Source organism: Coturnix japonica, chromosome 15 (assembly GCF_001577835.2).
Source record: "Coturnix japonica isolate 7356 chromosome 15, Coturnix japonica 2.1, whole genome shotgun sequence".
Taxonomy (NCBI): domain Eukaryota; kingdom Metazoa; phylum Chordata; class Aves; order Galliformes; family Phasianidae; genus Coturnix; species Coturnix japonica.
This window is the reverse complement of record NC_029530.1, coordinates 7,797,041-7,810,152: the sequence shown is the minus strand read 5'-3', so window position 1 is coordinate 7,810,152 and position 13,112 is coordinate 7,797,041. Positions and strand designations below refer to the sequence as shown.

The 13,112-nt window shown below is 37.9% G+C and overlaps 1 protein-coding gene across 1 annotated transcript in view; it reads left to right on the top strand.

Moving 5' to 3' along the window:
• YWHAH (tyrosine 3-monooxygenase/tryptophan 5-monooxygenase activation protein eta) overlaps positions 1 to 7,196 on the top strand; it is an 8,133-nt gene extending 937 nt beyond the window's left edge. Inside the window, exon 2 of the mRNA XM_015878349.1 lies at positions 5,760 to 7,196. Coding sequence (XP_015733835.1) covers positions 5,760 to 6,416 — 657 coding nt within the window. The 3' untranslated portion in view covers positions 6,417 to 7,196. The remainder of the gene's footprint in view (positions 1 to 5,759) is intronic.
• The last annotated feature ends 5,916 nt before the right edge of the window (positions 7,197 to 13,112 follow it).

The following is a 13,112-nucleotide window of genomic DNA, read 5'->3' as shown; positions in this document are numbered from 1 at the left end:
GGGAGAAAGGGGGTTGGGGCTGGGCACCGCGCGGCAGGAGGAGCCCCTTCCTTTTCTAGAGGGTTCTGCCGTAGAGGCTCCGAATAGGGCCCACGGACATGAGCGCTGCCATTCAAAGATGGAACTGTGATTGCATCCGGTTATAGAAGCTGCTCGGTGCACGCAGAATCTGTTTCTTAAGCTTTAACGTTGCCTTCTTGCCTCTTTTTGTAGGGTAACATTCTCAGTGCGTTCCTTACGCAGTCTGAATACTGACATGTGTTTAACACTAAGCTACAGCTGCGATGAAAATGAATTGTACTGACCTGTTTGTACTGGTACATAATAAAGCTGGAGAATGACCAAACTTCATGTCTAGTGTCTCTTCTTAAAAAACAAAGCACATCTGAATTCTGAAGCTCATGCTGGTAAATGTTTAGCAGTGTCTTTGCTGTATCTAATTGCAACTGATTTAGCCTTGTTGATCTGGTGGGTTATTTGTGAATACCAAAAGGCCCCAAGAGGACCCTGGTTTCTCTTGAGAGTAATGCTTAAAGCTATGAGAGGATTTTGGTTTGAGAGAGCAGCTGCAAATCAAGTTCACATCATAGGCTGATTCTTGCTGAAAGTCTTCAGGGACTGCGTGATGTATGTTACATCTCTTAAATGAAGGCAAGAATTAGGTGTTATCTTGCTTTTTAATGTAACTGTTTAGAGTGACATAATAAATGCCAGCATCAATCTAGTTCTGAAGCACAAATGCTTCTGAGTATCTCAATATTAAATGTAGTCAACATAAATAAGCTGCGTTTCAGTGATATTCTAGAATTCCTGATACCTACAGTGAAGTAGTAACAGCTGAATTAATCTCAAGAACGCTTTTCATTGCTATTTCTGAAGGATGCAACCAAGAAATCCCTAAGATCCACTGCTGCTCTGGAAGACACCATCTCTAGCTGTAGCTGGTAGCTTTTTTTTCCCCCAACCTTTGCTGACCTGTAGTATATATGTGGTTCCCTGAATATGTGAAGCAAAAAGAACATGATTGCTGTGCATCAGGAAGTATATGAAGTAGAAGTAACTAGTGTGTGTGTGTTTGGCATATTAAACTGAACTATAGTTCAGTTTTCATTCATTGCCTTATTCTGTAATCCCATTTTGCTTTGCAAGAAGTATAATAATGAGCTTCTGTAATTTGGAGCTTGCTAACGTTGTAGGTGAGCTGTCTTTAACATGTATGAAATGCTACAAGTACTATATGTATATATATAGTACTATAGTGTGTGTATATATATATAGTATATAGTGTATATATGTATATAATTAAAGTGAATCTAAAGGGCAGTGGCTGCCTCCTGTTAAGCTGTTCATGTAATCTTTCCTCTTAAGATTTGAGTTGATTTTATAGGTGTGAGCTTAAGCACATTGTGCGCTCAGATGTTAGACTTCCTTCAACAGGAAACCAGTATTGTAAATCGGATATCTATTATCAGATATCTATTGTCAATGCAGGATATTTTGATTTGAAAAGATTCTTTAAAATATTTCTTCACGTAACTTATTTGATTCTTTTTTAAAGGTGCTGTGTGAAAATGCTGTATTTCCAGTGTAATGGAAATGCAAGTGATTAATTTCAGCTCCAGGTATTTATCAGCATGTTTCTACAGTACAGAATATTGTCAGCAGCCCGGTAGTTGCTCTTAAAGCATAAAATGCCAAAGATTATTGTAGCAAAAGCATATTTGTACTTACAGTGAATTAAAAAACATGATGAGACTGTCACATCAGCTGTTGATATAACACTGGAGAAACACTCATTGTTCAGCCCTGTCCAGTCTTCTGTAGGAAAGCTGGATGATACAGCAGTGGTAGCTGAATAAGGAACCTACCTTTAAAGAACACGTTTTTTGTTGCTCTTTGTTCTTAGAATTGTGCTATTTCTGTATCTGTACTTACAAATATAGTTCTCTTAGTAGCTATGTAATTAAGTTGCTGTTATAAATCAACGACTTTAGTGAAAATTATTTTCGTGCATATGTAAAAGTGCCTCTCCCAAGTTGCATCCTTCCAAGGGTGGTGACAGTCTCACTGCAGTAAGTACCACTTTAAGGTTCCAGCTGTTTGAAGTAATCTATGTGGTAGGTAAAAATTTACTTCCAGACACAGTGGAGAAAGACATACTTTTATTGTCGAGTGTTAAAAGCACTTGTTGGAACAAATATTGAGCAGGTTGGGAACTTGAATAATTTTGGTGTTAGACTGTTCTAGAAATTGACAATAAATAAATAAATGTTGACGATAAATGCTAAATAGTTGAACAGTTACACTTTATGAACTGAGTCTTATAGTCAGTGTTAATTCCAAGGCATAGGGTGTAATAGTTCTTTAATCTGTATTGCTTTTTTAGTGAGAGTATGTAGCAGGTATTTAAAATTGAGATGAATCTCAGTTATGTGAGGTGTGTAATTTTAAAGTGAGTCATGTGAAAAACATTTTCTTCACCCTTAGAATATGGAGTCATGGTATAGAGCTTTAATGTGAACAGTGTTCTTTCTTCCCTGCTATGAGATGACTTCCACTGTGGTTTTGTATGGTAAATCTATCTGTAACAAAAAAGCTCCAAATACCTGAAGCAACACAATGCAGGGTGCTGCTCTGGCTTAAATGAATTCATCTGGTTTGTTCAGAAATAATGAACAGTATTCATTATGAGCCTTCTCAGGCTGTAATGATTAAATGTGGCTTTCCTGCTCAGGTACAGTCTTTTACTGCAGCAGCTCATTAAGAACTTGCCCAAGCTCTGACAGACGTGTTCTTGGTAACAGAACAAGTGCAGTCACACACATGCAGCTTACCTGGGTCAGAGTGATGCTGTTGGGTGACCTGTCGGTGCATTTGTGTGCTGTCAGTTACAGAACCATTGTTTCGGTGAGTTTACAATGTAAAATTAACTTGGCTTGACATGGCCCATGTGGGATCACACTAATGGAAATCAATTTTGCTCTGAGAAGCCCAGAGTTGTGGCCAGGATTTCTTTTATATACTTTCATTTCTTTCTCTCTTAACTATGAGAGCACCTGTAGGCAAAGAGCTGAGGAGGAGATATCTCTAAGCGCTATAAAACCAAAACTATTTAGTATTTTTTTAACTCTTGTGAACTGTTAGTAGGTCATTGCCTGTACTGTCAGCTGGCATTATCTTTCAGTCCTTGGCAAGATGATGAAAACTTTAGTGTCAGAAGTGTGTTTGCATAAGGAAAGTATAGTTACATGTCAGGAAGTTAGTCCTACTTAGAAGTCATACTACAAACAGCTTTTTCTTGAAGTGCTCTTGTTTTTCCTGATAGCCTTTATAAAAAATATCTAGATTAAAAAGTAAAAGTTCATTTCTTGAGGGATAATCCACTCTAATTAATGCTGTAGGTGGAATGGAAAACAAGAAACATTTCCTTTAGCATTTTGCATCTTTTCTATGTCATCCCAACACGTGAAGAGAAACACATCAGTTTTTATGCAATTTGCAATCTCTCTGACATTGATAAAGCCATTGATAGTTCCTTAAAGGTCAAATGCTTTCCTTTCATTTTACCTTCTTGTAATGTAGCCATTTTTGTTAGGGCTGTAGACACTAAAGAGTTCTGCTGTAAGCATTGGAAACTTCTGCCATGGGAAGAATCACAAGTGGGAAATGACTCTTGTTATGCTGAGTTCCTTCACTCCTGCTGGGTGCTGCTCATGTGAAAAGTGGTTATCAGTTTTTACATTGTTCACAGCTTCTGCCAAGGGATATAAATTACACTCAGAAGTGGTATGGTACTGACACTTCAATTGTACTGTATCTGAAAAGTAATTCAGATACGGTGAAAGAAAAGAAAGGTAGAAAGGCATTTGAGGGGTTGATTTCTTGCAAGTGCTGTATCCTGTACAAATGGAGTTTATGAATCAACATTTCAGAGTGGATGTCGATACGTTTTCTGCAATTGAAAATGAATAATGTGTGAAGAGGGAAAATAGACGAGGAAGAAAATCTAGAATACTCTTTCAAGGTTAATGGTACTGCTGTTGGATTATACTTTGTCCTGTGTCAAATGGGATGAAATTTTGAAAATTGATATAAACTATCTCTGTAAGTAAATACACCAGCTATAGCATAGTGAAAATGTAGGTTTACGTGATGGTTTTTTTATGGTTCTTGTGGCATTTGCTGGGTACTGCAGAGTACTGTTTAGGTGTCCATCACTGGAATGGCCAAGTAGTTATTGATTTGGTGGGTTTGATATTTTTTTTTAATTCAATTTTTGTAAAAACACACTGTCCTAACAAACCGGGGGAATAAAAAGGCCTTAGCTGAGCCTTCACATACTGAGGGAACTGATGTCTTTAGTAGAGAGGATGATAGAGATAGATCTGAGTAGAGATTGTGTCTGGGAAGATGGGGCGTAGAAGCTGTGAATAAGCTTGTGACAATACAATCAGAATTGTAATTGAGGTGATTTCTGTGCATTTACCATCTGTAGGTTGACTGTCATTGTATCAGGGTGGGCACAGTTGTATCGTTTGGGAGTTCAGCTCCCAGAGCTGTGGGGAAAAGGTATTTTGGAGATAACTCAATTGGAGGTAATTTCCCTTTCTGAGAAAGTTAATTTTCACGGTTGTTTTTTCAGGCTTGGCAAGATCCATGTTTACTGGATAGTACACTGATTACACCATTGGTCTCAAAAGAGTAAATATTTGTGGCAGTTACTTGTAGCTTGCAAATTTGTCTGCAGACACTGTGTGTCATGGAAACATGCACTTCTTTGGAAGGAAGTTAATTTTAGTAGTGCATGAGCAATGATAGGTTTATCTTCAATTGGAAGTGCATGTGCTTGCAATTCTAGTGACTTCCACTGCAAGTAATCAAGCGTGTGTAAAGTAATGGAGCTGTGATTTTCAGTTAATTCCTATGAACTTAATTTCACATTTGTAAACTTGCAAAATTTGAATGAATCTGAGTGACTTTAAGTCTGAAAGGCCTTTTTTCTAATCAGCACAAAGTGAAACAGGCCTAAATGCAGTCATGGATGTTCTACCTTTCCCTTACTGCAGCTTTAGTAGTAAGAATTCAGGTGGTTTTTTTTTTTTCTGAAATAAAAAATAACCCTCATTTGTTCCACTCCTGTGCAATTTCTTTTATATCCTATCCTTGAAACCTGCCTGCAGCCACCAGTCAACAGAAATCAGGCTTGCTTCTGTATTTGTGTAATTGGTCACTCAGTAAATGAAAGACAGTATGAAGCACTGATTCGCTTTGTACTACACAGAGCTTAATCGTAATGACTGCAGTGCCTTTATTTCTGCTGTTGAATGACAATAAAGCTGCATGGGAAAGAAATACAAGAACTGCAGCAGTTTCCAGTGTCTGTGCTGCGTTCCAGATTCATAAAACTGTTATTCCAGGTACATTTAAATTATTAACTTTGTAGTCTGCATAATTATAGCTAAGACTTCTACGAAGTAAATCCTCCAAATGCTTCTTTTACACCAGCCTGTAACACTCTTTCTTGGTGAATGTGCTTTGTAATTCTATTACAGCAGAAATGGGGGGAGTTTCATTCCTTTGGGACTTGACTACAGAAACAGCTTTCAAGTTTGGGTGTTACAAACTGTTTTCTGTCTAGAAGGACTTTTGGGAGATCCAGAAGGAATTTTGAATGTTGCATTTCATGATGGAGGTGTTGCAGGAAACGTGTTATTTCTGAAGATAAACCCTTTGAGTTTGATCTTTGTGTGTATTTGCAGGTAACTGAGCTGAACGAGCCTCTCTCAAATGAGGACAGAAACCTGCTGTCTGTAGCCTACAAGAACGTAGTTGGAGCTAGACGATCGTCCTGGCGTGTCATCAGCAGCATAGAGCAGAAGACCATGGCTGATGGGAATGAAAAGAAGCTGGAGAAGGTTAAAGCCTATAGGGAGAAGATAGAAAAGGAGCTTGAGACAGTCTGCAATGATGTTTTGGCTCTCCTTGATAAGTACTTGATCAAGAACTGCAATGACTTCCAGTATGAGAGTAAGGTTTTTTATCTGAAAATGAAAGGAGATTATTACCGCTATTTGGCAGAAGTTGCGGCTGGAGAGAAGAAGAACAGTGTTGTGGAAGCCTCAGAAGCTGCCTATAAAGAGGCCTTTGAAATCAGCAAAGAGCACATGCAGCCTACTCACCCGATTAGGCTTGGGCTGGCACTCAATTTCTCCGTGTTCTACTATGAAATCCAGAATGCTCCTGAGCAAGCCTGCCTTTTAGCCAAACAAGCCTTTGATGATGCCATAGCAGAGCTGGACACACTAAATGAGGATTCCTACAAGGACTCCACTCTCATCATGCAGTTACTTCGAGATAACCTCACTCTGTGGACGAGTGACCAGCAAGATGAAGAAGCAGGAGAGGGCAATAATTGAAAAGCTTTCCTCTGATCTGTCTTTCATCCACTTAACAATCCCTGTCATCACCAATATTACCTTGCCACAGTCACACTAACTGTCTAGTGCTAAGCATATCTGTATTGTACAGCTGTTCAGATTTGCTGTCCACTTTATCAAGAAGCAGTTTCAGATGAGCCTTCGTGGGTGTTGATGGATTGATTGGTTGATTAGCCCTCATTATCTTAGTTGCACTTTAACAGTGCAGAAAGATATGTACTAAATGAGACATTTTTAGTTTGCCTGTTGATTAGAACAGATGGGAAAGAATAATGGAAAACAACTGAAGATGATTAGATTCCATTTACAATTTTTGCCATTTGAAATGAGCTGACTGTTCTGTTAAGCAGTACATTTTGTGCATGTGATGTAAACTAGCCACTTCAATTTTTTTTCAGTCAGTGCAAACAGTTAAAGCTGATGTGAAATGACAGCCCTGTTCATCAGTTTACAATAAACTGTTTGAAATGTGAAGTTTTGGTAGCAAATTTTTTTTTGCCTCTTAACTTATGTGCACAGTTTATTTTAATGCAGTGCATCTACATAAGAGTTTTGATACTTGTAACCTTCTGCAGATGTTTTGAAGAATCATGAATTTATTTTTTGTAAACTATTTGGCTGTTTAGTTGTCTGTGTATTCTGACAACACTATGTCAATATTAGCCCATGTTAAGATGGATGACCGAGATGCCGGACTTCTAAATTAAATGCTTTGGAATTAAACAAAATAAAATGCTGCTTCGGGGAATATTATCTCTACGTAAGCTGTCCTGTCTTTTGTTCAGAGCAAAGACTGAGTTACTTAGTATAGCACTGATAAGTTAAAACATTTCATTAATGAGAAGATGTCTTGTACACTAAAAACAAACGAGCAAAGAACATTATAAAAAATGAAGAAAGAAGGTAAAATAGAGTTTCCTAAAGTGTGTTTTAGTTGATTTACACCAGTGTAGAGACTTTATATTATTTCCTTTTGTCTACAGTAACTTGTAAAGCGTTCTTTTTGGTTTTGGTTTTTGTTTGGAAGTGCTAACTGCCTAATTATATGTACACATGGAAATTCTAGTAGTGTTATTTTGTATTTTCTTAATTCTAGCAGAAGCAGTATTTATTCTTAGAGAATGCCTCTCTGTTCTAGCAACTGAAATCTTGTCCCCAGACTTGCTTTTTTCCCCCTAACAGTTAAAATAGATTTATTGATTCCATCCATACTTCTGTACTGATGTATTAGAAAAGCAGGAAAAGTTAGCTGTTGTTGCTAACTTGTTACGTGTGGCTGTATCCAGACTGCACCTGGGCTAGCTCAAAGACCATGTAAGTTCTTAATTCTCGATCCTTTTTTCTATGGCTTAATAAATATTAGTGTGCTAAAAGCCCATAGTGAGAACTTCTCATACTTTTTAAAAACCGTGAGCTGCTTTCTTTTAAATATCCGTGGAATTTATTTTTAAGGATAGATTTGTTCATATGTTTTCTAGTCTCCTAGGTAATTCTAGATGTATCATATTAGTTACATTTGTGATAATCAGAATACTTGTACAACATCTGAAAAAGGTGTAAGTTAACCTTGATATTTTGCTCTTGTATGATCTCAATGTGCTCGATATCTTATTGAAGCAGTGTGAATTATGTCCTTAATACCAATTACTGCTGTATGCCCATGGCCTACCCTGGAAGTAGTATATATATATATATATATTTATACACACACATACAGACACACACATACATATGTTGTTAATTAAGGGCTGAAGCATCTTATTTAGTTACTGCCTTACACAGCTCCTTTGTCAGTGGGTCTCCCCACTTCTCCAGACTAGGTTGTTGAAGATTAGCTCCTGAACTTGTGCCTAAGGTCCTAAATGGAAATGAAAGGCATTCTGTGAAATGTGATGATTTCAGGGTGTATTTTCCTGTATCTTTACTGCCTGTCAGGAACTATAAAGTTCCATTTTGAACTGGTTTAATTTGCTGGAAGGGTAGCTCCTCTTCTCCCAAGCAGTGTAAATTTCAACAAATTAATCAGTTACAGCCATAAATACAAGCAGATGAGAAGATGTTAGGAAGATATGTATAAAATTGAAGTTATCATTAATTACTTCTTGATGATCCACTATATTCTTACAGTGTTTTATGTAGATGGCTGGAAACTGTCTAGGTTTTATACTGGGTGTCAAGATCTAGTAACATAAGTAAACGTGACTGGAAATTAAATACTGCCTTCTAAGAATTTCTTCTCTAGACTCTTCAGAGGAACTCTCCAGAAGAACTAGGAATAGTAAAAGCTTCCTTATCACAAGGTGACCTGAAGTTTGGTAGTGAACTGACAAACACAGATATTGCCAAGTGCTCCCAGCAAGGTAGAATTATGTGACTAGGAGATGATCTCAAGTCGGGCTTGCATTAGAACATCTGAAATATGGAAGTTAAAAGTTTGATAATGAGGAGCAGCTGGTGGGTTGTATTCCTCCGAATGAGCGGCATGCAGTTATGCTGGACCACGTGTGGGCTTGTAACATAATTCAAGTATATCTCAGTGCATCTGGAAAAGATCTCAGTAAGGATCAAGCTCTTTTGAGGAGGTTGAGCTTCAAGGCAGGTAGGTGAAATTACGCGGGTGTGTTAATGTGAATTCATGGGCACGCAATCCAAAGAAAACTGATATATCTGTTCTCTGTCAGCATGAGACCCACCTGAAATCCCTTGGCAAACATGTAGCAGGAATGGTCTTCAGCCAGTCACCTTGTTGGATGAGGTGTTCTTCCATTTTTCTTGTAGATCTATACCTGAACTTCAAGTAATTATATTCCATGTGATGTGTCAATTTAATGTCTTATTGAAATTTATCTCTTCATGTCCTTAAATGTGAGGGCAAAGGTATCTATATATTACTTATATATTAGGTAATAGTAAAAGTAGAAAATAGATATGTATTTATCTTATAGTTCCTTGAGTCCTTGAATGGGTATTGTATCATCATTTTTTTCCTTTGCTAGAAGTGCTGTTCTCCAGAATAGTGCTTAGGTTGTCAGTATACACAAATTCTGGTTGGCTTTGGTTATAACGCCTGGTAACCCCGAACTCCAGTGACTGTGTGCATAAATTATTAGAGGTAGACTTAGGTTTTGAGGTTAACATGCATAGTAGCCTTGGGAGCCTGTAAGTAGCTGGAATCTCTGTGCTGTTGTTTGAGTATTGCAAATCAATTTGATCTGTTCTACCTCAGGCATTATAGCCAGATGAATTATTGCACTGGGTATTTTTCTGCAAATCCCAGTGTATATTAGGGCAAAGCACTGTGAATTTTCTGTCAAGTGACTATGAAGAAATCACTTACCTGTGATTATGCAGTTAATATCAGCTTATTTTGTTCCTCCACATTCTTACATTGCTTTATAATCCAATAAATGTGATTGATTCAACTTTGTTAGTAGCTGAATCCATCATTAAAAAATCATCTAGTTTAACAATATATTTAGGGAGAGAAACAAATCACATCATCCATGTGCCTTCCAGCAATGTGCTTGAAACCAAGATATACCTGCATACCGTATATTTGGAGAGCTGTATTCTCATTTTAAATATCTCTAATCGTTAGTGTTATAAATAACACTAATTGTTAGTGTTTTCTCAAACAGAAGCTACTGAAAGAGTATAAAGCACCAGTTCCCATCTTGAACACACAATATGGAAAGAGGCAGAGCTGCTGGGAAATGGCAAGGAGAGCGTTTTGCTCACAGGTGTTTCTGGCTGTTGTGACCTTGTGTTCAGGAAAGAACATCTGACTTGTGCAAAGGAGCAGAAACTAGTGGATGTGTAAGTAACATAGTAACAACTGGTTACTGCGGTGAGTAAATAGAAGAAGGGGAATATTTTCTCTGGGGAAGGAAAAACAAACAAACAAACCCTGTTTGTCCCGTGTTTACTTTGTTTTATTGAAAAAAAACCCAAATTGTTATTTTCTAAGTACAATCCCAGATTCCTCAGAATAATGCATAGGGAAGTTGAGTTAGAGTTGCTGGGACTTTAAATCATGACCCAGAATAAATTATTTTTGCTGTATGTTGTGGGGTCTGTCCCACGATTGGACAATCCAGCGCAACTGGGATCCATCTGTAACAGGTTCCTGCCCCCGTGGCAGAGCTGTCCTGGAGCAGTGATCCCCATTACTGTCCCTGCCATCCAAATCCACAGATGGGAGCAGAAGCCTGAGCCTGTTTTTGGCAGGAGGTGGCACAGCTCTCTCCAAGTGCCTGCTGGCTGCCCACCATGTTGGGTCACTGCTTTGATTCCAGTATGTCCTTTAAGGGCAGGAACGAATCCCTTGATTCTCTTGTGTCACCTCAAGCTTTTTAAGGAGTGCTATTTGTGTCTTCTGAAACAAGTCCTATTATGCTTCTCTGGGCTGTAGAATGTCATGGGAGGACCGGGGAGCTGTTTGCTGTCATCAGAGTGCGATGCTTTTATTACATAAGAATGCTGTGGAGCTGTTGCTGATTCATTCCCCTGGTTTTCACAGCTGAGACTTCCTTGCTTTCAGATCGTTCCTGTACTTTTTTGTTTTAATAATGTTCATTTTTTGAACATCATTAAGTACAGAAAATAAATTGTGCTGTGAATTTGAAAATACCTTATTTACAAGTTGTTAGGAGCTACAGGGATAGAATCTGTAGGAATTCCTGGCAGTGCTGATTTGGAAAGTGTTTTCACTTGATGAGTATAATATTTCTCAATACAATTTTAGTATAACTACCTGTTGCAATAACTTGGAATTAGTGTTTTAAATTGCTAAGAAACAAATGTGTGAATTCCATAAACTACTCAGCTAAATTTCACCTTGAAAGTTATGTTTCTTCTCCTTTGGCAGCTGAGTATTGTTTCATTGAAGGGGAAAGTTAAAATCCTAGGAGTGGGATTGCATTAGCACGTTCTAATGGTTGTGGATCTCTGGATAAAGGCATTAGGAATTATTTATCCTTTTGTCCTAATGCAATCACAATAATGTCTTGGTGTTAATTAGTGGGTGCATAGGACAACAGACCACCTATGAGATATTTTGTGTAAGTTATTTTTACTGGTAAATGTATTTTCTGTCCTTTTAGTTTGTTCCTTTTTTTTAATTAGGATTAAAATGTGTTGAGAGCTGAAGCTCTCAAGTGAAGCTTGAAAAAGCTGTTTGCATGTTATATTGCTGTGTCTCAGGAAATTTGTTGCATTGATGCACTGCATTTTCTTACAGGTTATTTTCCTTCTATTACCTGTGAGTTTTATTGTATGATATTAATAAGAGCTGAATTTCTTACTCTCAATTAATGTAGAACACCTCTGTGGAACTGTAAGGCACAGCACTTACTACGTTAGTGAAGACATTAATGTGTATTACTGTTTTTGACTTAAGGGAACACATTTTAAATGACTTATAGATTATTCTTTTTTTAGTTACAGTTTTTCAACTTGACCATTGCTCATTACACATTTTTCCCTGCTTTGTTTGTTAAGTTAGCTCTCAATGTTGTTTTTGTTGTTTCATTGAATGCTGATTTGTATCAGTGTTTGTCCAGAGGCTTTATCAGTGTCATGGATTTGTGATTTTTGGTGACTGGTATTCCACATCATAACATCATGTAGTGTACTGGGAGTTAAAGTGTTAATGCTCCAGTACCTGTCCAGAAGAGAAGAAAAACTACATTCCCCAGGGGACTTTGTGGTCAGAGAGGACCAAGGCACGGGCAGCTGAGGAGGCTTTTCTCTTCATCACTCTTCTTTGCCCTTCCTCTCTGCTGCCCGTCCTGACTGCACACATCACTTCAGTATTACTGTAAGGCCCTCAGCTTTCAGATACTCATTATATTTGATTTATTCGCTTCAGTTCTAATTATATTGTATTATAGTGTGTTATCTTGCATTCTGATACCATATTTAGTAAATCAATTTGTTTCTCCTCAGATTTAATTATTTTGGGGTCCTCTGTTTCCCTTTTCTGGAGGTGTGGATTTTGTGAAATCCCTCCACCCCACTAGTCATGGAACCAGGCTGAACCAGCCCATAAACCACTGACAGTCAGAGCTCTAACTCAAGGACATTAACACTTATCTGTTCTCTGAATGCCTTCTAGTTCAAGGAGGAATGTGAGAGCTGAAAAATAACTTTGTGGAATCACTGCTGGCCTTGCTTTATGTCTTTTGGTGTTTGTGCCTCTGTTCATCGGCAGTGTAAGATATTTTTCTCCCTTTCTACTCCTCCCTTTTTCCTGTTTCTGTCCCTCAGTCATCACATACTTCCTAGTGCTGCATCGCTGAGATTTTTCTTCTCTCTGCTGCCTGTGATTAAACACCTGGAACATTTCCAGCCTGATGACTGCACAATTTTGTAATGAAACTCCTTTGAGATTTACAGCAGTGAGGCTGTTTCCTGAAATGCATTGCTCTGAAGGAGTCAGACATTATGTGCTCTAATTTTTTGTGTAGGTTTTGAGAATGCTTGGCATAGTAAATGCATTATTACTAACAGAGTAATAGCAACAATCTGCTTGAGGTCCCATAGTAGAAAAATGTTTGTTACAAATTGTACAAAATTCTTCATCAAGAAAACTATTTTTCTTTCAGCTGAAATACGCTCTCAACTGATTGTTTGCCCAAGGAGGCTGTGGATGCCCCATCCCTGGAGTCATTCAAG